Here is a 27,078-nt window from a genome sequence, read left to right as displayed (position 1 = left end):
TACAGGATCGTTACGGGTTCCTGGTGAGGAGACTCCCTTCTGATGGATAGGACCGTGCAGACGATAAAGCCCACAGAAAGCATCTCTTTCTACGCTCAGCCAGCCTGGGTTTTGTGGCGCCAGCAGCAGGCGCTGTGGTTCCCTGGCGTCCCTCCGGGGCCTCCCGCTGCGCTTTGCGGAGCGCACTTGTTCCCAGGTGTGCCAGCGCCCTGCGCAGCGGCCCAGCCAACCCAGGCTCAGGCTCAGGTCTGCGCCGTTTCCTCGCCACCCTCGCCCGAGGGAAACGGTCCTGATCCGTGTGTCCACGCTTTTTTTTTTTTTTTTTTTTTTTTTTTTTTTTTTTTTTTTTTAAGACAGGGTCTTGCTCTGTCGTCCAGGCTGGAGTGCAGTGGCGCCATCGTGGCTCACTGCAGCCTGGAACTCCCAGGCTCAAGCGACCCTCCCACTCAGCCTCCCAAGTAGCTGGGATTAAAGGCGAGGGCCACCGCGCCCGGCCTGGTTTTTTTTTTTTTTTTTTTTTTTTTTTTTTTTTTTTTTTTTTTTAAGAGACGAGATCTCCTTGTGTTGCCCAGGCTGCACTCGTGCCTTCTTACCACGGCCCCTCTCCTCTCGTCAGTGCCACCCGCGCACTGTCCCCAGGGTCCGGGCCGCCTTGGCCCGCAGTGAGCAAGGGACCCACAGGCTGCGGCCTGGGACTGTTTAACATTTCCCTCCACAGGCCGCGACTGTCTTCCCCAAACTGTCCATCACCACAGGTGTTTGCACTTGTTTGCAATATGGGAAACTCCCACCAATTTGTGTTTGGAGGAGCTGAGTTTTGATTTTTGGGTGTGGAGCTTTGAGAGCTTTCCAAGGCCCCAGGTCGGCTGCTTTGTGTTATACTGTGTCCCTGGAAATCATCTCACACCTGGGTTCATAAAGCAGGAACGCTGCAGTTGGGAAATGCGTTCCTTATCACGCACTGAAAATCAGACGCATTCCAGTGTTGCCAGCAGTGTCACAGAGGTAGATACAGCGGGCCCCTTACATAGAATTCCATGCGGGAGAGCTTCCCAAGAACCACAAACTCCAACCTCCTAAAGCAAAGATCTCTCTGTCTCCTGAAGCCCCATGAAGCTTAAGAGAACGCTGCTCAAGGCGGGACTTAATGAGACAGGAAGAAGGTGAACTTTTACATTATTTCTTCAGAAGAACTCACTGCAGGCATCAGCAATGCTTGAACCTGGGAGAATGTGTGTTTTTTTTTTTTTTTTTTTGAGACGGAGTCTTGCTCTGTGCCCCAGGCTGGAGTGCAGTGGCGCGATCTCGGCTCACTGCAAGCTCCGCCTCCCGGGTTCACGCCATTCTCCTGCCTCAGCCTCCCGAGTAGCTGGGACTACAGGCGCCCGCCAACACACCCGGCTAATTTTTTGTATTTTTAGTAGAGACGGGGTTTCACTGTGTTAGCCAGGATGGTCTCGATCTCCTGACCTCGTGATCCGCCCGCCTCGGCCTCCCAAAGTGCTGGGATTACAGGCTTGAGCCACCGCGCCCGGCGAGAATGTGTGTTTTTACTCTGGGGAAAGCCTGTGAGAGAGGGGACGGCCCCTGCAGTGACTTCTCAAATTGCTTCTGTTAGGAAAAAAGGTCTTCCTCCTTATTATATCTAAGATAACAAAAAGTGTGATTTTGAATACCTGCTTAGGGACTCTGCCAATGAAAACAACCAACTGCAGAACTAGTGGTTTAAACTTAAGGCCACTTTTATTATTTTAGAAAATGTTTACTTCCAGTTACAATGTAATCCAGGAAAGACACTGTTATGGCATAAAAATTAAGTTTTAGTAAGAGTTTTGTAAATATATGAGCTAAATGAACATTTACACACCAAACAGCTTCAAATATGGTACTTTCTGGAAACAGTTTGTTGCTCTGTTATTCAAATCCCTAACTTGTTTGCCTTGTTTTGATGTTCTGTAATGTAAAGGGGAAAAAATCTTTTGGGCAGTCAGAAACCTTAGAGTGAGTCAACCCAAGATTTGCACTGTAATATAAAATTAGGAAGAAAAGTGCCTTCCCTGACCTTAAATGTCCAATGTCCATATGTTATATTAAAGGTTATTTAGGATATCCTCAATTTGTAGGGGTGGGTGGTGATGGTGGCAGGACTCTATTCATCTTTGGAAAACACATTTACTCTCTTAAATCACGCAATACTCTCTATAAGTATTTACTTTGGTGGAGATTCACGAATTAGTGTTACAAATATCAGAAGTTCAAAAAATTCAGAAAAAAGGAGTTTATTCAGTAATACAAAATAATTAAAGACAGTGTTAATAATACTTTTTAAAAAGCCTAAGGTGAAAGGAGACCTAAACCCTATTGGGTTAATTTTCTGTAAAGTGATGTTTAAATTATATTCATAGTTATTATTCTAGGTATTCTTGTGTAGGAATTCTATGATCTATCCACTTACTTGTCCAGAGCCAAAGAAATCCAGGATAAATGAGAGAGATGCTGGCTTGCTATTTTTCTTTTGTAAATTTAAGGATTTATTGGTGTCGATTTTATTTAAAAAATACAAGAATAGCCATTAAAAGTTTAAAAAGGACAAAGTGAGTGATAATATAAGAAATAGTTTTAGAATTTAAAAAATGTTTTTTGGTACTGTAACTATAGTGATGTTTAACATTTTATAAAAACAGGGATATAAGAAGTAATTGTATACAGCAGCTTAAAAACCATGTATGTAAATATAACACTCAAATGCTATAGGTGTAGCATTTAAGTTTTAAAATAGGCTTAGAGATTTTTTTAAAACTTTCTAATAAATCAAGAGTAAAATAGTTTCAGTGAAATCTCCAGGCTAGAAAAAAAAAGGTCTGGAATCTTGCCCACAGAGAGAGGCAATTTCTATTTTTATTGCATGTTTCCATGTCTTAAAGGACTAGTTGAGTAGAGAACAATTCCACACTGCCCGAGAGAGAAGGACCCAGCCTTTAGAATCACGGATATCTCAAAGAGCAAAAGGATGTAAGACATGCTTTCATTTCTTACATGAACTGAAATCAGTATGCTAACCTGAAAAAACACCACAGGCACTGTTCTACTGCAAAACCTCACTTCTTTATAGATTAGTGATTTTCAAGTAGGTGAATCTAATTCTACACTCCTGTCCACTCTAAATGGGTCCACTAGACCATGGTCAGTGGTACAATACTGGCATTTCCATAAACAGATTGTGACTAAATTCAATTTTAAAATGTAAAAACTAAATACAATTTGAGTTCTCATACTCATCTCCAACCCCACTCAAAATCAAATTGTGGGTAAACAAGAAGCTTGTTACCGTTATGAACATTTATTATGGTAGAACTTAAAGAACCAAGTATTCACATCCACTTGTACTTGAGCTGTACTTGTGCTCTTGGATGATTGCTATTGCATTTTCTAAAATGGCCAAAGCTTTTTATCAGAATGCTTCTCACACTAGGATCTTCTAGCAGCCCTTATCACTCACGAGAACTAAGTCCTGCTGCCCTAGGCCTATGGCATACACTGCATGTAATGAGTTAACTTTGGAGAGAAGTTATGCATCTAGAATGGCTGTAGTTATGCACCAGCCTGGACAGAAGTGAGAAAGTCACTCACAGTTTTCCAAAGGGCTAATTGCTGTCTTTCTCAATCTGGTTGAGAAAGTCTCTGAGGAGCTGTATGGAAAAGTTAGCATTTTTCAAGCCTAGGAGCCTGTCCAGTGCATCCTACAGCAAGCAGAATGTACTAACAAATTCTTTGTGTTTGACTGACATGAAAAACTAGTTGCATGCAAGAATCTGAGAGTTGGAAATTGCATTCCTTTCATCAGATTGTTAGTGGAGCACCCTTTATGATAGAAAACAGAAAGTATGTTTGGAGTGTGGTCCCAAATGCATCATCGAGAAGTTAATTTATAAAAAGAAATGTATTACATTGGTCTTGCTGAACAAGGGCTAATGATACTCAGTAGAAGTTGGAGGTGAAAAGTGTGAGTAGAAACAGGCTCAACATGACCATCATTCATTTTATAAACAAATGGTGACCAAGATACCACAGCTGTGTGTGCAGGACAGAAAATTCTGCCATCTTCCAGCCATGCCCACACACATAAATAGCCTTCCCTGTCAGCACAGCTCTGGTGTGGAGGGAGAATGGGGCATACAGCCTGCATGAGCATGCGCCCGCCCCCAGGCAGGGATCCCCAGACACATATTATTTACACTGGAGAAAGCAAACAGGCTGCCCACAAAGAATGATTAGGAAGCTTGAAGTGTTTTATTCTGTACTTTTTTAAAGTGTAGATTGTCACAGATTCATCTGTATAAATAATTTTCCGGGCAATAGTAGTTCACTTTTCACTTCCCATTCAAAATCTTCAGAACTTCCATTTGAATGTACTTAAAACTTTCCCCTGCTTTTGTTTTATATAATACATTCTCATTATAATTAGGTGACTCATGAAATTAAAGAATTTCTTTTAAAAGAAAGTTTAAAATCTTTACTAGCATGCATTAGGACAAATTAGCACTGTCTTGGTCAGTAATCATTCTAACAGTATTTAAAGAAAGAAAAACACTATTTTTCTTTCATTTTTCCTGAAAGAAAGTGGGAGAAAATAGGCATAGCTGTACCATTCAAAGCACAAAATAATCATTTAGAAAATAAATACCTACGGCATACCCGACACACTTTTATGTCAATTTCCTCAACTGTTTAAAAATGGCCTCAGGTGTGGCTGCAACTCCACCTGCCTTCTGCCAGCAACCTCTGGGGCCCTTGCCCACTGAGCCTGCCTCTGGAGGGTAACTGCTCTTTGTCACTTGTCATGAAGCCTAAAGCTTGATATCCTGTGCTTCACATGCAATTTTGGAAACTCAAATGACACTACATAGACTTGCTGTAAATCTTTTTTTAGTGCAGTTTGGCAAATATCCCAAATGAAATCCAACTCTAAGTTAAAAGTATCAAACAGAGATAGAGCTAAGTGCCTCTATGACCCTCTGGGCTGCCCAGAGGCTCTGGAGAGCTTAAGAATAGCAAATCCAATTGCCCCGGAGCTGAAGGGACTGCAGGATACCTGTTGCTTTACCACTACAGAACAGTTACCCCCAGAGACAGCCCTCAGCGACCAGACTTCTGGGCTGCTGTGAAGATCTTAGAGGCCCACAACCCTTGTCCCCGCCACCCCCAAACTCAGAAAGTGGGAGTTATCCCCGCTGTAACTCACAGTGCTAAGAATAGCAAGCATTGAACACGGAAACCTGATCTCTCCTCCATCGTCCACCTCCTGGGACTCCAGTCGCACACTTTCAGGTTCTATCTGCTGGTGGGAAGTGCACTTTGGTTTTGGTTTCTAAGAAGAAGATCACTACGCAGCTGTCTGGAGGCAAGCACCCGGGCACTAGATGGCCAAGTCCTCCGGTCTGGCCCGCCCGCTGCTGGCCCTGCTGGCCCGACCTGGGTCTCCGAGGAGCAAGGGCGGCTGGTGCATCTGGGCCGCGGTGGTCACGGCCTGCTCCTCCTCCTCGGGGGTCCCTGCCAGGGCGCTCCCCTCCAGACTGCTGCCGCTCCCATCCAGCAGCAGGGGCGCCGCGCCTGCCTCGGCCTCGTGCGCGAGTGGCGGGGAGCTGCTGCCGACGGGGCTGGGGGCTGCGGGCGTGGACGCTGCCGGGTAGGCCTTGAGCGCCGGGGGCTGCTGCTCCGCCGCCTGGTTGACCCAGTTCTGCTCAGTCATCAGCAGGTGGTGGTGGCCGTTGTAGAGCTTGGCGGACTGGCCCTTTCCGCGCGCCTCGGTCAGGGCTAGCATTTTGAAGTCCGCCGCTGGCGGCGGCGCCCCGGGGTAGCCCACGGCACGGGCCTGTCCCAGGGTCGCAGCGGCGTGCGTATAGTAGGGCGGGAACCCGATGGCAACGGCGGGGGGCCGGGAGCTGGGGGACAGAGAGGGGGGATCGGCCGTCCCCACCGGGGCCTCGGAGGCGTCCGGGCCGAGGCGGCTGGTCACGCCCTGCTTGAGCTTCTTCCAGCCCAGGTGGTAGATCTCCAGCACGTTGAGCAGCAGGGACGCGCAGGCCACCGCCAGCATGAAGATGATGAAGATGGTCTTCTCCGTGGGCCTGGAGATGAAGCAGTCCACCGTGTTGGGGCAGGGCCAGCGGTCGCAGCGGTAGAGCGGCTTCAGCTCGAAGCCGTACAGAAAGTACTGGCCGGCGATGAAGCCCACCTCGAACAACGTCTTGAAGATGATGTTGAAGACGTAGGTCCGCAGCAGCGCCCCGGCCATGCGCACCCTGCCGCGGTCCTCCCGCGACGAGGGATTGTCCTGCGGCGGCTCCCTGGGGCTGGGGCTGTCTCTCTTCAGCTGCTCCTCCTCCTCCTCCCTCTCTTTCTTCTTCTCTTCCATGCGCACGATGTGCAGCACGTGGCCCAGGTAGATGAGGGTGGGCGTGGACACGAAGATGATCTGCAGCGCCCAGAAGCGGATGTGGGAGATGGGGAAGGCCCTGTCGTAGCAGACGTTCTCGCAGCCCGGCTGCTGGGTGTTGCAGGTGAAGTCTGACTGCTCATCGCCCCACACGTCCTCCGCCGCGGCCCCCAGCACCAAGATGCGGAAGATGAACAGCACGGTCAGCCAAACCTTGCCGATGACCGTGGAGTGCTCCTGTGCATTTTCTAAGAGTCTTCCCAGAAAGCTCCAGTCGCCCATTGCTTCAGATTCCTAACCTGTAAGAGGAAAATGCTCATGAACACCGGGCTGCAACGGCTGAGTGCCGGGTCCGCACCCATGGGCAGCGGCAGCGGCCTGGATGGTACTGGGATGGGGCTGATGGGCAGCTTCTCCACAGGGCAGGCATCGCAGCTCCCCAGGACCTGGGCGAGCAGGCACTACACAAGTGCAAGCGTCCATGAGGAACCACGGGTTAAACTCTTCATTTCAGAGAGGAGGAAGCCAGAGCCAGAAGAGAAAATGGCCTCCGCTGGCCTCCAGACTGCCCAAGTCCTCTCCCTGAGGCTGACCCTACAGGATCTCTGGGACTTTGCGGCCACTTCGGCCAATTCTGAATCATGACCTTTCTGTTCAGGTGGGATTGGAACAACCTCTTCCCAAATTGCTGCCATCCCCATGCCCATGCCACCTTCAGAACTTCTGCCACGTTAATCTGATACCTCTTCTACTATTTGCTTTTTCTGTCTTCACATCAACTCTTTATGCTTAAATTTATCTAAACTAGGAAAGTTTACATTACTACTGTCAATGGAAAATTGGCACTAACACCTTCAATGGATGGTAGCTTTAAGAGTAAATATATTCCAACTCAGTCAGCTTTATTTTGGAAGTAAGGAAATAAAGCTTTACTCCCCTTTTTTAAAAAGGAATAAATTCCTTGATGACAATGAAGCTGATACATTCTATGGGATATTGCTTGCCAAAAGCTCTGGGTGTAAACTCTCTTTGTTGCAAAGAGGAAGATGAGGAGTATTGGAGAGGTGTTAAACAGACTAGTATCAAACCAAGCCCTTCTCCAAGGCCACTATTAGGGTAGAAACAGAATTGATAAGGGAATGATCTTCTCACACATGATTCAGCATCCACTGACGACCACCTGAAATCACCTCACCTGACCGAGTGCCCACACTGGATTCTAGGCAGAGCTGGAGGGGTGCTGGATGGGGGCAGAGGAAGCACTTGGGATGAACCAAGCTTGAGGATCCTGTCAGAACCAGGGGCCAGCTCAGCAGAGCTGGGCCTTCAGTGGCCGTCACCCAACAGCACCCGTGGGTACCCAGATGTCTGTGGGTAGAAACAGCACACCCAGATGTCTGGGGGTAGAAACAGCACGCCCAGACTCAGTCAGGGTGCAAGTGAGTGGAGCCCAACCAGTGTGGGAGATGGCATGGATCCTCTGGGTCAGAGTGCCCATGGGTGTTGGGCAGGGCTCACCAGCCCCACCTGCCCCAGAAGTGTGACTCCAAAGAAGGCAGCCCAAGGAGGGGGTGGTACCAGCTGCAGGCCCACCCCCAGGCCCAACTCAGCAAGTGTTAGGTAAACATCCCCAGGCAGGTAGCTTCCTCTCTCAGTCTGTGTACAACAGGGACCACGGTCATACACAGGGATGGAGGGAGGTGAGACGGCCAGCCTGCCAAGAAAGCAGCAGTGCCCACAGACACAGGATGAAGATGAGATGGCATCCCGTGTCGCTGCTGCCCCAACAGGCTGGATGCTGGGAACGGAAACAGAAAGACAGCTCCATGCTTTGCAGTGAGGAAAGCAGTCTCAGCTGTGAGGACACAGTCTCCAGTGGAACCAAAGAAAACACTTGTCATTTTCAATTTTAAAATATTTCAGGCTGGGCGCGGTGGCTCACGCCTGTAATCCAAACACTTTGGGAGGCTAAGGCAGAAGGATCACTTGAGGTCAGGAGTTTGAGAATAGCCTGGCCCACATGGTGAAACCTCATCTCTACTAATAATACATAAATTAGCCAGGCATGGTGGAGCGTGCCTGTAGTCCCAGCTACTTGGGAGGCTGAGGGCAGAGAATCGCTTGAACCTGGAAGGCAGAGGCTGCAGTGGGCTGAGATCATGCCACTGTACTCCAGCCTGGATGACAGAGCAACAGTCCATCTCAAAAAAATTTTTTTTTAAAATATTAATTTTTATGAATTGGTTCAAAGGCAAATCAACAAAAGAAAACTCTACTCATTAACAATCTAAAAAAACAGACGAATGTTAACTCTCCCTTAGAACAAACTCTCAACGTTTTGCTTGGGCCCCTGGAGCTCTTAGAGAAAGCTGACTACTCACGCATCCTCCCAGCCTCTCATCTCCCATTGTGGCTGGCATCTTTTCTTGGGTTCTAAGGAGGTAGGATGTTTTACTTTATAAACTTAATTACCGCACTTGAAACCACCCAGTCACCCCCAGGAAGGATGTCTGGGAACCGTTTGAGGTCACTTCCTGCTTCTCCTCCAAGTGTCCCTCTGGGCTGGGACCAGACCCCCAATGGCATCTATGCCCCTACCTGCCCAGGCGTCTGGGCAGACACTGCACAGGACAAAACCAAGACAGCATGCAAGACCCATCAGCACCTGCGCCCAGACACGCTGAAGCCTGAAACTCCACCTTTAGGCCTCTGTACATGCTGTTTCTCCAACCTAAAGCCCCGCCCCGTCCAGCCACTGCCTGCTGACCTGCCCCTTGCCTACACAGTCCCCTCAGGGGTGGCCACCTCAGGCCTACACCGGTGCCCTGGGTTCTCTCTCCCCTTTGCCATGCCCTAGTTTAATGGCTGTCACCTCTTCCCAACATCCCCCTCCCCACCCCGCTCCAGCAGGCTCCCTCCATCCTCCCACAGCCCCACCTGCCAAGCTTTCCTGGGCAAGAGCAGCCTCTGGGCTCTAGAGAACACCTGCCCCCTGTGCCCTTCCCCTAGGCCTGGCTCTGAGGGCGAGGCTGGCACGGGCATCCTTTCCTGTTCCCTGTCTACAGGCAGAGTAGCGGGGTAATGTGCTTTCCAGAGGCTGCCGAGGAGAGGCCGCTGTGGGTAGCTCATACCCCTTCCAGCAGCCTCATACTTGCTCCAGCAGTTCTTGCTAAAAAGCAGTCTACACAAGGTGCTGGGACAGGGGCCTGGCTGGCTCCCCACACAGGGCTGATGGCACAGAGCACCATGAGGGAGGGGTCTGCTGCCCGTCACAGACTGGACAATGCTGCTGGCGTTTCCCTGTGGGGCCAGTGGAGGCAAAATGTTCTGCCGTGTTTGGGGTGACCTCATGGGAAAGAACTGTCCCACCCCAAATGCCTATCGTGCACCTGTTGAGAAACACGGGGACAAGTAACTACTTATTCAAATGGTAAACCAGACGATAGGATGGGGAAGCTGACCACAGCGGCTCAGCCTGCTCCAGATCCTTTAGGCCCAGGGGCTGCAAAACACTGGAATATATGCCCTTGGAAGGGCCTTGTGACCTCTGAGTGCAACCTACAAGAATGATGACCAGCCACTAGCCAGACCCTTGCTTGTGCCTCATCAGGGGCCAAGGCTGTGTCCCAGAGACAGGATGACACAGTGTGTCCCGAACAGGAGCATCCTGCATTCAGGCACTGCGTGTGGTAGCACACCAGGGATCTGTGTGGATCTTTCTGGAAAAGAATGAGAGACATGAACCTAACAATACCTTTGACCTCTAATTCTACTTCCAGGACATCCTACTAAGGAAATAATCAGAGACTTGGATAAATGTGTGTGCATGGCATATTGTGATGTTACCCATAAGGAATGACTGGAAACAAATGTCTGATAGAGGATGAACAGTTCCCTGAGCAGTGCTGGCTGGCCATGGCTGACACCGTGCTCTGGCCAACCCAGCTCCTACTCCTATCCTTCTCTCTCTTGCCTGACTCTAATGTTACTGGGAAGGGAAATGTTTGCTTCTTCATCCTCCCTTGTGGCTGGAGGTGAATAAAAAAGGCAGTTCTGTCCAGTGAGGTGTCAGATGTCTGCTGGGGAATGTCTGGGAAAGCTCTGGTTTTCTAAGAAAAGGGCAGGTGGTACTTGTGCTGTCCTTTCCCTTTCTTTTCCACGTACAGTACAGATGTGATGCTGGAGCTGGGCAGCCCCCTGGCAAGCATGAATCAATAAGCATGGAGGATTGGTTAAGAGTCGTAGGGCACCTGCTGTGAACTGTGGAACTGCCGAATCAGCCCCATCAGCCACCTCCAGATTTCTTATGTGAGGGGAGAATCTTATTTGTTCCAATTAGGTTTCCTGTTGCTTGCGGGTGAAAAAGAATCCCTAACTGATACACTATCTTAAATGCTTTATGAAATAAAGCCTGGTAAAAATGAAAAGCTATGGTTCATTTATAACTACTAAAATATAAAGTAGCCATTAAATGTAATTTTTGAGAACATTAATGACATGAAAAATTACTGATGCTATGATAAATGACAAGAACTTAGGACAACACAACAGTCTGATACCAGCTATTTTATACACTCTCTTACATGGACACAGGAAAAGGAAGAATGATACTGAAATGTTAACAGTGGTGCTTCTGAGAATGGGGTGATTTTTCTTTTCACAGTTCTCTGCATTTTCTATGACAACATATCACATTGCTCATCATAAAAGATAAATGACCATAGCTTTCATTTTTCGCAGTTGTAGCTTTTGAAAAAATCAGCTGACTCCTTTTTCATTGTTGTTTCATTGTGGTTTCTACTCCGTTCATTGCTTTAATCGTGTCTGTAGTAAGCACACAAACAGATACAATACACTTTGCACGCTTAGCCCAATGTCAGAGGATAATGACTATGGGATCACCGAGAGTTTAGAGTGGATTCCATCTTCCTGCCTGGCAATCTCCCATATCAAGCGCAGTGTTTGGAGAAAGCAGTTTCTCCAACAGACTCTAAGTGAGCAAGGGCAAGGCTGTCTGTGTCCCCATCACTCACCTGAGCCTCACGACTACACTTCACAGTTTGGGTTTTGTTTTGTAAAACACATGCATGAATAAATGAAAATTTAACCAGAAGACAGACAATCTTTCTGGGAGACTGACAACTGGATCCTAATCAGACCTGCGTGGAAGCCTCCCCAGCAGATGTAGTATCCACCTCCCTTCACCGTCAGACTTTAGTTGGCTCTGGATGACATGCAGATGCTCTGGAGGCATTTTACCAATACTATGTTTTTTTTCTTTTTTTGAGACAGAGTCTCACTCTGTCACCCAGGCTAAGGTGCAGTGGCACGGATCATAGCTCACTGCAGCCTCAAATTCCCAGAGCTCAGGTGATTCTCCCACCTCAGCCTACCAAGTAGCTGGGACTACAGGCGTGCACCACCATGCGGGGCTAATTTTAATTTTTTTGTAGAGACGAGGTCTTGCGATGTTGCCCAGGCTGGTCTGGAACTCCTGGCCTCAAGTGATCCGCCCACCTTGGCCTCCCACAGTGCTGGGATTACAGGTGTGAGCCACCGCACCCAGCCTGGTATCACTTTGTAATCATATTCCTAATATCACTAGATAGTGAAATCAGCAGAGACTTGCACATGTGTCACAGAAAGACTCTTCTGTGCTAAGTACAGACAGAGGATGAGAGAAGGTATGCCAGGATTGAAGGAGGCTGAGGTCAGGCAAGGCGCTGCTGAACCATGTGTCCTGAGCACGGCTGGGCAGAGGAAAAGACGGGCTTTCGCTCAACACCCACGGGGAGGCCCCCCCGGTGTGATCGCTTAACCTTGCAAGGTGCATGCGACCTAATGACAGAATACCACAGCCCACGTTGTTGAGCCCTTTTTAGAGAACTGACCTGAAAACTGTGGGGGTGGGTTACACAGCACTGGGTGGCAGGGTGTTTATGATCTCTCATGAGATGGCCCTTAATCTTTTTGGTTCTGTCTCAGTGAAAACCTTGATTCTTAACCATCTGAATAACAAACAGGTCTTATGTTTCAAAATTTATGACGCTGCTTCCATAGTCTTTGAAAAGTTACATTTTCCTTCCTTTTTTTTTTTTTTTTGAGACGGAGTCTCGCTCTGTCGCCCAGGCTGGAGTGCAGTGGCGCAATCTTGGCTCACTGCAAGCTCCGCCTCCTGGGTTCACGCCATTCTCCTGCCTCAGCCTCTCCGAGTAGCTGGGACTACAGGCGCCCGCCACCACGCCCGGCTAAATTTTTGTATTTTTAGTAGAGACGGGGTTTCACCGTGGTCTCGATCTCCTGACCTCGTGATCCTCCCGCCTCGGCCTCCCAAAGTGCTGGGATTACAAGCGTGAGCCACCGCGCCCGGCCACATTTTCCTTTCAACGGTAAATTGTTTTCCCCTTGGCCTTCAAGATCCATTGCGTTTTCCCTCAGATAAATCAATGGCTATTTCCTCAGTGACAGTCTTGCTCTCAATTCTGGGCCACAGGTTTTGTTGGCCACACAAGAAGTTTAAGGAATGATCTCGGTGCAGTAGCTCACACCTGTAATCTCTGCACTTTGGGAGGCCAAGCAGGAGGATCTCTTGAGCCCAGGAGTTCAGGGGCAGCCTGGGCAACATAGTGATACTTCCTCTGTACAAAAAATTAGCTGAGTGTGGTGGTGCATGTCTATAGTCCCAGCTATGTGGGGGGCTGTGGTGCGAGGATCAATTGAGCCAGGGAAGTTGAGGCTGTAGTGAGCCGTGATTGTGCCACTGCGTTCCAGTCTGAGTAACAGAGCAAGACCTTGTCTCTTAAAAAAAAGAGAAAGAAATAGTTTAAGGAATAGTTTCTATGTTAAAAATCTATTTGTGGAGATGGAAAAATTCAGCACATTAGGGAGCTACATAATATATACATGCAAGGGGATTTCAGAGAAAAGGAATATTCGTATCATAATAAAATGGGCAGTCCCGGAAAAGTGGGATCTCAGCTCGGATTAGGAGCTGCAGTTTTGGATAAGAGGTGGGAGAAGGGAATGCATTTCCAGAAGAGAGCAATGTTTCCATGAAGGTGGGAACAGGGATTGTGGGTTGGAAGCAGTGATTTTAAAAGGCGGCTTCTGCACAGCAGAGCCAGGCTGTGGCCATACTCTGCACATAGCAGACATTCGATACACACTTGCGGGACAGATGGATGAAAGAGTGAGAGCCCCTCAACAATGTTGAGAGGGAGCGACAGGCTGGAAGTGCTCTTCACGAATGAGGCAGGGCCTCAGGAAGAGCGTGGTAATCTCGGAGTGAGTGTCCAAGGTCTGGGCTGGGTGACAGGCAGGCGAATGGAAAAAAGAAGGGACAGCAAAGAGACACATTCTGAAGACAAAAATAAAGCAGAACGCAGCGTCTGACTAGAGTCAGGGAATAAAAAAGCTATGAACCAGAGGCTAAGCCTGGTGACTGGGAAAATGATGGCACCGTTTAAAGAGGAGGAAGTTGGGGCAAGTGCTGACCTGAGCTGGAAGAAAGGCGAGGGGGTGGCTGTGAAAGCAGTGGTGGAGACAGGAACGAAGACAATCAGGAGGCAGCTGGCGGCATGGGGCTGGAGGGGTCAGGAAGAGGGTCTGCACTGCAGCTTTCCCTCTCAGGCAGGACCACGGAGCAAAGAACAGAGATAAGAGGCAGGCAGGAGACCACTGCTCCTGGGGGTGTGTGTGTGTGTGTGTGTGTGTGTGTATGTGAAGGTGGTCTGGCAGCGTGGGGACTAAGACTGGGCCGGGAGGACCACATCCCGGACAGTGTGGGGGAAGGCGCCCTCGGTCTGTGCCTGACGAGCATCCCCAGAGAAGGCCACAGGCTTAGATTGTGTTAGGTTTTTGGAAGGTGTGCTTTGAAGTTGTTTTATCCTTTTAACTCTGTTCTGTTTTCCCTTAGTCTTCTGAGAAAGTTCATTTAGAAAATTCTGACCTCGGGAATACAGGCAGTGACCTCCCACCTCTCAAGACAATGTGGGACCCTCGATGCGATCCCAGGCAGGGCTGGAGCGCAAAGGCCCCCTGAGGCCCCGCAGAGCCTGGCACAGCTGTGACAGCCACTTGCCTCCGATGGGTGAGGCTGGAGAGCCAGGGCCCGCGGTGCTCAGCTGGGGCCTCTGAGGCAGGGGTGACTCTGCGTCAGTGCCCTTCAGAGGGCCCAAAGGATGGAGTGGGGAAAGGCCTGTCCACCTCACAGGAAGGCAGGAGACCACTGTGGTCCTCAAGTGTCCTGTCCTGGGGGAGGGGTCAATGCAGTGCAGATGGGGGGTGCCATCGGCTTCCATCTGTTCTCAGTACATCAAGAACATCAGGGAAGGAGAGAGCATGGGCAACAAAAGTGGGGCCCAGGGCCCAGCAGAGGTACCCCAGATGGGGCGGTGTGGGTGGTGGACATCAGAGAGGGAGGAGGGTGTTGGAGGGAGGGTGGGGCGGGAGCAAGGTGGCTCCTTCAGGCCAGGAGGCAGTCAGTGAGGGCAGGCGTGGGCAGAAGGTCTCCAGAGTGCTGACAAGACTCTTGTCAGTGGGGTCAATGAGGAGGTCACCTCCTCAGGCAAGAGCAGGACTCAGCCCTCCAGGAGATAAGGAAGCTTGATAGCAAGGACTGGAGAGGATGTGGAAGAGATCAGCTCCTGCCCCCCAACCCCACAACCCATTCCTCTGCAGGTACAGGAGATGCAGGCGGTCAACAAGGGCTGCTGAGGCCTGCTCCCCAAAGGGACATCTCCAGCCCCAGGATGGCATGGAACAAAACACAGGGGCTCCTGTCCCAGTGCAGCCCCCATGCTGGTGGGAAGTCACGCAACATGAGAGAAGTTCCATGTGTCAGACCCCCTGATGCCCTGGAGAAGCGGAAAGCTGCGGAGGAGCATCAGTGGGGGTGCACAGGCCAGAGCAGACTGGGGCTCCAGGACATGGGGGCCTCAGGTATGAGGGCAGAGTGATCCAGGCCAGAAGGGGCTCTCAGTTAGGGGCATCCCTCATGGGCTCAAGGGACAGAGAGGATGGGATTACTTGAGCTCGGCAAGCTGAGGCAGGGGAGGCAGACAGGCCACAGCAGATGGGAAGAGAACCCGGGCTCTCCCTTCAGTGCGCTGGGAAAGTACTGGAGGGATGGAACAGAAGAGTAGCCATGCTCACAGGGCCACCCTAGGACAGTCTATGGGGGCAGGGGCAAATACACGGCATCCAAGAAGGAGGCTGGACACAATCCAGAAAAATGATGTGAGCAGTCGAGGTGTGAGAAAAGGCCCGCATGCCCCTGGGCTGGTGTGGGGAGGGCACCGCTGGTGCTCGGAACTGGAGGAATGGAACTGCCTTTTACCAAGATGGGGAGACCAGAGGAGGTCCAGGTTTGGGGAAGAACATGGCGATCATGAATTGTCTCGGACATGTTAAGTTTAAAATGCCTGAGATGTGTGAGTGTGGAGGCTGGAGGTGCACATCTGGGAGGTGTCACCAAGTGGCCCTGGATTTAGATCACTGAAGGGCCAGGGAGGAGGAAACGGGGGTGACAATAAAGCCCAGGAGTCTAACAGCATCCAGAGGGTGAGCACAGACGGGAGGGGCACCTGCAGAGGAGCTGATCACCACCAAGCGCAAGTTTTAGTTAAGACTCTGGAATACAGTCACAGTCAAAAGGTATAATTTGTACCATACTTGATTCCCTCTCATAACATCATACTGACAATTAAAAAAATTTTTTTTTTTTTTTGTGCCAGGGTCTCGCTCTGTTGCCCAGGCTGGAGTGCAGTGGTACAATCTTGGCTCACTGCAACCTGTCTTGTGGGTTCAGGCGATTCTTGTGCCTCAGCCTCATGAGTAGCTGGGACTACAGGCACCCACCATCACACCCGGCTAATTTTTGTATTTTTAGTAGAGACAGGGTTTTGTCTGTTGACCAAGCTGGGCTGGAACTCCTGACCTCAGGTGATCTGCCTGCCTTGGTCTCCCAAAGTGCTGGTACAGATGAGAGCTACCATGCCTAGTCTATACTGACAATTTACAACACTGTTACTTGGTTTACAAATTAGAGGTAATATAATATGGAGTAAAGCTAGCTAAACTAATTTTGTATTAAGTGTTTGTGATTGCCTGGAACACTGATGAGTAGGATTTTGAGGGTCACAAGTAGGCTTACCCAGAAAGAGTTCTATGTTTAACTAGTAATGTCTGTGAGGGTTTGGTACAGGGCAATGGTGGTTCAGATGCTCATTTTTGCATCCCTGGTTTAAGCACATTTCTAAGAGGGCATGGTGGGCTGAACTAGTTACAAATATTATACGATGAAAATGGGCTTATCTAGCTAGTCATCTTTTCAGCCGCTGGAAAGACTGTCTTCCATTAGCCTCTTTCATTCCTTGCCTATTTCAAACTTTTGCACCTAAAGACTATAATTTCCAGATGCCACAAGACCTCGCCTATGGTGTTTGGTACATTGTCCCACCCTTTTCATAGCTCTGATCTGACTTTTTAAAAAAGATAGAATTCAAAACAAACTTGTCAAAATAACAAAAGGAACAAAAGGCCTTTTCTTGTACTCTATATGGCTGACTTCAACATTTAGCACTGTTCAAGCAAGATGAAAAGCAGGTCTTTAGATTATAAATCATGCTGCTATAAAGACACAAGCACACGTATGTTTATTGCGGCACTATTCACAATAGCAAAGACTTGGAACCAACCCAAATGTCTATCAATGATAGACTGGATTAAGAAAATGTGGCACATATACACCATGGAATACTATGCAGCCATAAAAAGGGATGAGTTCATGTCCCTTGTAGGGACATGGATGAAGCTAGAAACCATCATTCTGAGCAAACTATTGCAAGGACAGAAAACCAAACACCGCATGTTCTCACTCATAGGTGAGAATGGAACAATGAGAACACTTGGACACAGGGTGGGGAACATCACACACTGGGGCCTGTTGTGGGGTGGCGGGAGGGGGAAGGGATAGCATTAGGAGATATACCTATGACAAGTTAACAGGTGCAGCACACCAACGTGGCACATGTATATATATGTAACAAACCTGCACATTGTGCACATGTACCCTAGAACTTAAAGTATAATAATAATAAATAAATAAATAAATAAAAAAGAAAAGCAGGCCTTTAAAAGCTGGTTTAGTGTCACTTATAATTTAGTGCCACAGTTCAATCACACAGACCAGCATGAAAGAGGGAAATCCTGAATCTCTGAAGTTTCACACTGAGAGAACATGATATTAGTTTTCATCTCCGGAAGAAAATGACAGAAGGCTACCCCTGTTAACCACACCAGCAGGACACCCAATGGCAACAGTTCTAGATATACAGCACTTGGTATCTGGTAGGACAAGTCCCCCAACCTTGTTCTCCAAATGTGTCTTTCGACAATTTTTGGCTTTTTACTTCTAACACAGGAAACTTAGGTATAGTTTTCCAAGACCGACAAAAATCCAAGATAGGGTTTGGATTGGAAATGCATTAAGTTTAGAGATGAATCAGATTTCCTTCTGTACACTCGTTTCCCACTAGCAAGTGCAATGGCTCCACTGCTGTGACACTTCTTTAATGCCCTGAGCCTTAGGATGCTGTCCCTGAAGGTCTTACACATCTGTTAGATTTATCCCTCAATACTTCTTTACAGTTGTTCTGAAGAGTTTTTAAAATTTTCTGGTTGATTGTTATTAGTACTTAGGAACATTCTTTTTGTATATTGATATTGTATCCAGCAACCTTCTACAAAGGCTTTTCTAGTTCTAATAGATTATTTTGGATTTTCTGTGTGGACATAGGAATAATCTACTCTTAAAGATAAATTTGTCTCTTCCTTTCCTAATTCTAATTCCTGTTGTTTCTTTTTCTTGTTTTCCCTTTGCTGGCCAGGACTTCTAGCATAATATGGTGTGGTAACATCTTTTCTTGTTTCTGACTTTAATACAAATGCTTTTAAAGTTTTATCATTGAGCACGATGTTTTAATTTTTATCAGACTAAAGACATTTCCTTCCAGTCTTTCTTTGCTAAAAGGTTTGTTCTGTTTTTATTTTTTAAACTATGAATGACTACTGGATGTAATGCAACACTTTTTTCCTCCATCTATTGTGAGTTTTTAGATGTTAATCACTAAAGAGGGTAAGTCCTCTTTGTTATGATTTAATTACCTTACTTTTTTGAGACAAGGCCTTGCTCTGTCTACTCAGGATGGAATACAGTGGCATGATTACAGCTCACTGTAACTTTGAACTACTGGGCTCAAGCAATCCTCCTGCCTCAGTTTCCCAGGTAGCTGAGACTACCGGCAAGCACCACCATGACCGACTAATTTTTATTTTCATTTTTATTTTGTGAAGATGGGGTCTCATTATATTGCCAGGGCTGGTCTCAAACTCCTGGCCTCAAGCCATCCTCCTGCCTCAGACTCCCAAAGTGCTGGGATTACAAGTGTGAGCCACCATGCCTATCAATGATTTTATTTTTAATATCCTAGCACATTCAATTTGCTACTACTTTATTTTGGATTCTTATATGTTCATATTTAAGACTGGTTTCAGCTTTTCTGTCCTATCATCAGATTTTGGTATGAAAGTTATTTTAACCTGAAAATTTTAAAATAATCTGAATAAGCTCATATAAGAATCTCCTATAGAAGAGTTTGGGACTAATGTCTTTTTTTTTAGGGGGGTAGAAGGGAAGACTTAATTACAAATTTAATTTCATTAACTGTTACTAACATATGTAGGTTTACTGTTTACTAAGTCAAATTTGGTCACTTACATTTTTTAGAAAATTTTCCACTTTATGTTTCAAATTTGTTGGCATAAAATTATTCATGGCATTTTCTTATGATTTTGAAACTCTATGGTGTTTGTAGTCAAATTCCTTTGTTTGGTTCCAAATATTGTTTATTTGGGGATTTAAAAATATTAGTCTTGCTAGTTTATCTTTTGTTAATGAACCAACTTTGATATGCTTTTAAAAATGACAGGTTATTTTATTTTCTCCCTTGTCCTATTTTGTATGCCATATTCATAATATATAGAATAAATCTATAGGAGTCCTATAGATCTTTTCAATAGATAATAAAGATTTTAGTATTTGTTGGCATTACTATAAAATACATTCACAATTTAAGAGTATCCTTTATCTCAAAGTTATGTGGTTATTGTATAGTTCCAGGGGTTTCCATCTCTAATTTACATGCAGAGATACATGGGTTCTATTCTTAATGTTTCAATAATCTAATGCTGTAGCAGGAAACATTACTCTCATCCAGAGCCAACTGATTTAGGAATATTATAAATTTAATTTTTCAACTTCTTTAATAGTTCTAAGTCATTGCTAGGATTATACATTTTTATATTTTAAATGTACTTATGAAATAAGAGTGTATGGAAAGCATGTACAACAGTGTCTGCCATCTATGTATTATTATTTCTCTTATTTTATCTTTCATGTGGGGATTTCAATCTTTTATGCATACCTGAAAAGTCATATGCTCTTAAATCTTTATTTGGCTAAAGTAAATATGGTGAACAGTTTTCATCTCTAGTCAAAGGGAGGAACTAATCTTTTTTTACCTATTATAACTTAAAATCTTAGTGAGGGCATTTTATTTTATTTTATGACAGAGTCTCACTGCACTCCCTGGCTGGAGTGCAGTGGCATGACCTTGGCTCACTACAACCTCTGCCTCCTAGGTTCAAGCAATTCTCGGGCCTCATCCTCCCAAGTAGCTGGGATTACAGGAGTGTGTCACCACACCTACCCAGTTTTTGTATTTTTGGTAGAAAATACAAAAATATTTCTGGTTTCACCATGTTGGCCAGGCTGGTCTTGAACTCCTGACCTCAGGTGATCTGTGCACCCTGGCCTCCCAAAGTGTTGAGATCATAGGCATAAGCCACCAAACCTGGCCATAGTGAGAGCTAATTTTAAACTGGAAGTAATTAAAACAGCTGTGTTAATTAAAAAAATTGTCTTCAATATTTTATACTCGAGAATGGCAAAATTTAAAATATACTATCTACAGTCTTTCTTCTTGAAATACTTGAATAAAATAAATATTCCCTCTAGAAATCAGCACCAAAGCACCATTTCCACAAGGAGTTCTAACATTAAGCTAGAAAATTAACAGCTGGTTTAGTTTCAATTCAATTGACAGGAAAATGCAGAGAGTTGCAGCGTAATTAGAAACAACTGCCTGCCAAGACTGTTCACGCCCCACTGGTGCTCCTTTCAACCCTCCAGAGACCTCCCAGCTCCATCTCCCAGTGGAGCCCTCTGGTTTCTTCTGCCAATTATTAAAGGGCATTGTAAGTTTTTTTTTTTTTTTGAGACGGAGTCTCGCTGTGTCCCCCAGGTTGGAGTGCCGTGGTGCGATCTCAGCTCACTGCAAGCTCCGCCTCCCGGGTTCACGCCATTCTCCTGCCTCAGCCTCCCGAGTAGCTGGGACTACAGGCACCCGCCAACACGCCCGGCTAATTTTTTGTATTTTTAGTAGAAACGGGGTTTCACCGTGTTAGCCAAGATGGTCTCGATCTCCTGACCTCATGATCCGCCCGTCTCGGCCTCCCAAAGTGCTGGGATTACAGGCGTGAGCCACTGCGCCCGGCCAGGGCATTGTAAGTTTTAATAACTTCTGTGAACCATTTAAGAATCCCACTGAAATTATTTACTTATCCAAACATTTATTTAGACATTTTAGTGATGTGTTAATGTATTTCCTTCAATGTTTTAGTCCTCAAAGTTTTAAAAATTGAATAATGAAAAAAAGTGACTTCCTTAAGGTTAAATTGAACTCCCCAGTACCCCACTTTCTGAGGGGTGGCTTGGGGCAAGGGTAAGTAATTGAGAAAGTTACAGGGGTGCTTCAGCATAGCAGCGATCGGAACAGGCTTTTGTCATGTCTAAAACACAAGTCATGACATCTGAACAGAAGACCAAACACTGACCTCATAAACACAGTGCGGTCAGTTAAAAGGCAATTTCCTCGTATAAATCCAAATGACATCCTTCAGGAACCTTACTCATTATCCACAGAAGAAATACGGAATCTTAGCATTTTGGCATGGGATTAACCTTAGAAGCGGTCTAGTTTATGCTCCTTATTTTACAAACTGGGAAATGGCGGCTCAGAGAGGGTCCTGAGACTTGCCTAAAGTTGCACAGCCCACAGTGCTGACACCAGCACAGAAGTGCCCAACCTCCAACTCCTGGCCCAACTTCCCTTCCCCTCCCACACCACTTCATGGGCGATGCAGCGGGCAGACTGTTCAGCTTATGACACTATGCATTACATGCCTTTTGCATTTTATTATATTCTAACATACTGGAATACATATGTTTAGAAACGTGGGCTGAAGTACATTTTAAGCTTTCACTTTTTTCTTCCACTCCAGACTGTCTCAAGGGGGGCATTTTTATCTTTTATAAAAATGGTTAAATATTACTGATATGCTAAGGACAGCCCAATTACTTCATCACAAATTTGAATTATCTTTTTTTTTTTCTGTCACACTTATGGCTTACTGCAGCCTCAATCTCTTGGGCTCAAATGATCCTCCTGCCTCAGCCTCCTGAGTAGCTGGGACTATAGGTTTGTACCACCACACTCGGCTAATTTTATAAAAAATATTTTGGAGTGACTGTATCTCACTATATTGCCTGGGCTGGTCTCAAACTCCTGGGCTCAAGAGATCCTCCTGCCTCAGCCTCCCAAAAAGTGCTGGGATTATAGGCATGAGCCACCACACCCAGCCAGAATTATCTTTTTAAAGTAAATTCAGATACTTTTACTCTTGCTTAGTGAACAAAATCCCACAACCTGATAATTATGGTATTTTATTATTCCACTGATATTACTGATAAAAATTACATCTGTCAATATATTTTCTATTTTTTTGGAGAAATAATTTCTATAGTATTAGTATGATTTCACTTTTCTTACTCAAATCTACTTCTACTGATATATAACCAGAAACTGCTTCTATGTTCTAGAATAAAAGATTCATTTTAAAATCAACAGGAAATGGAGTTTCAGGAATAAATAAGCAATAATCCATGGAGATAATCAGGTGGTCTAAATGTAAAAAGCTAAATAATTTTTATATCTAGTATCATTAGTTTGTTAACAGTAAATTTAAAGCAAACCAATTCTTCAAATTAAATAAAACACATAAGAGTGAGGAAACTATTCACATCAACCATTACTTTTGGAGATGTAAAGGAGTTTTAAAAAAGCAAGCAGTAGGCCGGGCTCAGTGGCTCACGCCTGTAATTCCAGCACTTTGGGAGGCCGAGGCGGGTGGATCACCTGAGGTCAGGAGTTTGAGACCAGCCTGTCCAACATGGTGAAACTGTGTCTCTACTAAAAATACAAAAATTAGCCAGGCGTAGTGGCACATGCCTGTAATCCCAGCTACAAGTGAGGCTGAGGAAGGAGAATCGCTTCAACTGGAAGGCGGAAGTTGCAATGAGCCAAGACTGTGCCATTGTGCCATTGCACTCCAGCCTGGACAACGGCGAAACTCTATCTCAAAAAAAAAAAAAAAAAAAAGAAAGAAAAAGAAAAAGAAAAAAAGCAAGCAGTAGAGTACCAACCTAGTTATCATGACGAATTTTCCACCACTGTAGGAATGAAAATTAAGATGAAACTTTATTATTCTTTTATTACCTTTAAGCATTATACAGAAATTGCAAAAACATACTGTTTTTTAGAGACATATATGCTGTTGTCACATGTATTGGATTTTTTCCCTCCTCAATTCAGTAAACATTATTATAAAACATTATTACCTATTGTGTGTGGCACTGTGCCACACACTGAAGACAGCAAAACAATTAAGATTCTGTCCTCAATCTCAGGAGATTCATTTGCAATCTATGAGAGAGGCAGAGTGGCAAAAAACAGATCAAAATATAAGTACTACATAGTACTGGGAATAGCTACCATCCAGCGGAGGGAGGAAGAAGGCATGGTGGTAGGCGCCTGCAGTCCCAGCTACTCGGGAAGTTGCAGTGAGCCCAGATCGCACCACTGCACTCCAGCCTGGGTGACAGAGCGAGACTCCATCTCAAAAAAAAAAAAAAAAAAAAAAAAGGCTGCGATAAACGTATATAACTTTTCATTCAAATGTAGTGTGTACACGTTATTTTAGCCAAGAGAAATGAATATAATAAGTTAAAATGTAAGCAACATTCAAGAAAACTGGGTCAAAAATATTTTCCTTATTGGCAAAAAATTTCGTTACCCGCCATTTTTTTAAGACGGCTTTCAGCCAGTTAACGGTTCCTGGTTAAGAAACAGTATTGTCTGATTTGTTATAGTACCGTTTCGTGAATTACTTTCCACTACAGCAACACATGCATTGCCCTTATGAGATGCTTATCTCAGTATGAACCAAACTGCTGAGCAGGTGGAATCTGTGCCAAACTAGCTGATGTTTACCTTGAACACACTGATATTTGGAAAATAAATCCCTCTTTTTTCCTCTTTAATCTTTTAATGTTTGTCTTGCACATGGATGGACCGCCAGTGAAGTGATGCACACATCATAAATCACCATGGTTTTGAATTCCTGGGTGATGAGAGCCATAATTCGCTTGTCAGCTGTTTGTATAGAATCGTTTTTAAATGGCATGTTTTGGACACATCTTGATAAAATAAAAACTGGAGTTCTAAAGTTGCAGTCACATATTCACGAACCAAGAACTCTACATGATAGGATGAATTTTGCTCACTAGTGAGGAGTCGGCAACAAAGCAAATGCAGCCGCGTCACTGCCGTTGGTTTTCTCAAGTCTCCTACGGGAAGGGGCTCGGACGGTGCTTTTCCACTCCTCTGCAAATTCTTTATACTTGAACACATCATAACAAACATACAGGTCGAGAAATTTGGTCGTGGCATTAATAGCTACAGTGTTTCTTAAAAATAAAAAGTTTTAAAAAGTTTCTGAAAAGAATGTAGGCGAGCTAACCTTGTTTCTAAACAATCCCAACAGGACTTTGGGAGCACGGCGATGCTGAATGCCCGCGGACGGCTGGGTGCGCGCCGTTAGCTGGCGCGGTGACAGCTGCTTAGAGTTTTCAAGCATTTCAGTATCGCTAGGAGCCCTACAGCCTGACGGTCCGGGACAACCCGGCTTCCTCCACCCGAGGGGGAAAACAACCCCAGGAAAACAACTTAAACTCGGCCTTGGACTGTCCATCAAGGGAAGCCAAACCAGGCGCTGCTCTCCAGACCTCCAGGAACAAAGGAGGAGGATCAATTATTCCAAAAGTTTCTCACAAATTTCCCGAGCTCCCCAAAACTTTTTGAAGAATCTTGAAAGAATCCTAGGGGGCTGGGAGCCGCACAAGTGCCGGGGCTCGGCTTCCCAGCCCGCTGGGCTCGCCCGGGAGCTCCGCTGCACCGCCAACCCGCCCGTCCCCGCCCCGCGCTGCCCTCGGCCCCTGCGCCTGGCCTCCGGGGCGCCCGGCCCGCCTTACCCCGCTCTGCCGCGGCGGCGACCCGGGTGCGTTCCTCCCGAGCAGGGCTCCCGGCCGCTCTGAAAAGAATTCCTTTCACACGTGCGGTGCCGCTTCACGCGTGCGCCCCGCGCCAGGGCCCGACCTCCCCGCCCTGGACGCCATCCCTGCAGCCCCAGTGTCCGCTGCGCCCGGCGCCCCCACGCTGCAGCCCAGGACGCCGCGCCACGCCCCCGCCGCCTCCGAACAGCCCCGCCCCGCGCGCTTCCCAGCGCGCACACCTACCGCCCCCGCATCCCTACCCTGTCCGCGCAGCCACAGCACTCCCCCGCGTCCGCATTCCACATCCTAGCACGCGCGCACACCCATGCCTAGCGCCTGCATCCGCATCCCGCACCTGCGCGGGCCCTCGGGATGTGGACGCGGGGGCTCTTCCCTGTCGCCCACACACTCCGGGGCACGCCCGCGCGGGACGTGAGAGGAAAGCCGAAGGCTCTTGGGGCGGGCCCGACCCGCTTGGGGGGCGCCCACCGCATGCAGATGCGCCAGCCCGCGCCCCGCTCGCGCCTGTCCTGGGCTTCGCAGGCCCAGCGAGGTAGCTGCTCTCCGGGCGCTCCCACAGCCGGAGGCGCGTGGGCGTCGGGCACCTAGGTCTCGCCCGCCTGCAGCCGCCTGGGGACGCGGGTTCCGGACGGCTGACGCGGGGCGGGGCGGGGACCACCGAGCAGGGAGTCCCCGCGGAAGCGCCGCCGGGCACAGCGTGGGGTGCTGTCGAGGAGCGGCGCCCGGGCGGGGCGGGAGGTTATAAATAGCGGCCGCCATCCTGCTTCTTGTCAGACACACTTAATTTAGCCGGCAGGCAAACGGATGCTTATTTTTTAAAAAGAACTTGTTTTATTGCACTCGAGGTGACCGAGAAGGTGTCCCCGCGGGTCACTCGCTCCGTCTGGTCCTGGAGACGAGATGCCAGGTCGAGGCCTAACCTGCCTGCTGGCGCCCAGCGAAGATTTTAACGTTTTCTGTTCCCTTCGGGGTGGTTTTACCACGCTTGAGAGGGACACCTACCGCGGAAGGCCGCGGAGCGAGGGCGGCATCGCGTCCTTGTCTGTTGTCTGGGCACAGTCTAGAAAGGCCGCGGGTCCCCTCCCCGTCCCCCAAGGTCTGGACTGGGGCTTGACCAGCCTGGGATATTAACAAATATCGGTGGACTGCATTTCGGTGATCATTCTACAAGCTGAAATGGCTTCAAAATCACCTTTATGAGTAATAAGTTTATTCCAGGAATGTGGCAAAATGAAGTCTGATAGTTTTCATGTCTTCATGGAGCAGCTTCCGTCGGTTGCCTTCATTAGCGTTTAGATCTACTCGGATTAGCAGTCGGCTTGCCCTGAAAAATGCATTTGTTCTGCTGAGATCTGAATTTGAAGTTATCCCAAGGAGGAAAAACTAAGCTCCTAAAGGCGCATCTAAAATATCTTCTCCCTTTGGGAACTTTGCGGTGTATGTATGGAGTAGGTAGTAGTTACGGAGACTTAGTTTTTAATTTTTAATTGAAAAATGCTACCTTTGAAGGTCTTAAAATACTTGAATATTTTTCTCATTTAAAACATTTTCTCTGAGAAGCACAAGAATAGTTTCTGTTTTTTTTGTTGTTGTTGATCACAAAAGCACTAGAAATTGTTAATATTTGTAGTCTGTTTGCCAAATGCTATTATTGGTATTCTGAGGATAAAAATGGAAATATAATATTGTAATAATTTTAAAATTTTTATTAAAATATAGATTTTAAATTATATTATGTAATTCAAACAAATATTTTACACCTGTGTTCATACAAGCATTATTTACTATAGCCAAAAGGTGTCCATCAATGGCAGAATGGATAAGCAAAATGTTTTGCATACCTACAGTGGAATATTATTCAGCCTTAAAAAGGGAGGAGAGCTCCATCACATGCTACAACGTGGATGAACCTTGAGTACATTATGCTAAATGAAATAAGCCAGTCACAAAAGTCACAAATACTGCATGATTCCATTTACATGAGGTACCTACAGCAGTCAAAATCATAGAAACAAAGTAGAAGTGTGGTTACCAGCAGCTGGGGCAGTGGGAAATGGGAAGATAGAGTTTCATAGTTACGGAGTTTTAGTTTGGGAAAATAGAAATAGTT

The 27,078-nt window shown here is 46.8% G+C and overlaps 1 protein-coding gene across 1 annotated transcript; it reads right to left on the bottom strand.

Annotated features, from left to right (window-relative positions):
- Positions 1 to 1,724: 1,724 nt before the first annotated feature.
- Positions 1,725 to 25,087, bottom strand: GJA3 (gap junction protein alpha 3). The gene is made up of 2 exons (XM_030812515.1): positions 24,927 to 25,087; positions 1,725 to 6,735 (listed from the first exon to the last, which is right to left on the bottom strand). The coding sequence occupies exon 2, from the start codon at positions 6,716 to 6,718 to the stop codon at positions 5,417 to 5,419; it is 1,302 nt and encodes a 433-aa protein (XP_030668375.1). The 5' UTR covers positions 6,719 to 6,735; positions 24,927 to 25,087; the 3' UTR covers positions 1,725 to 5,416.
- Between the last annotated feature and the right edge of the window lie 1,991 nt (positions 25,088 to 27,078).

This window comes from Nomascus leucogenys, chromosome 5 (genome assembly GCF_006542625.1).
Source record: "Nomascus leucogenys isolate Asia chromosome 5, Asia_NLE_v1, whole genome shotgun sequence".
Taxonomy (NCBI): Eukaryota; Metazoa; Chordata; class Mammalia; order Primates; family Hylobatidae; genus Nomascus; species Nomascus leucogenys.
The sequence above is the reverse complement of the archived record's forward strand: the minus strand, read 5'-3'. Positions and strand labels throughout refer to the sequence as shown.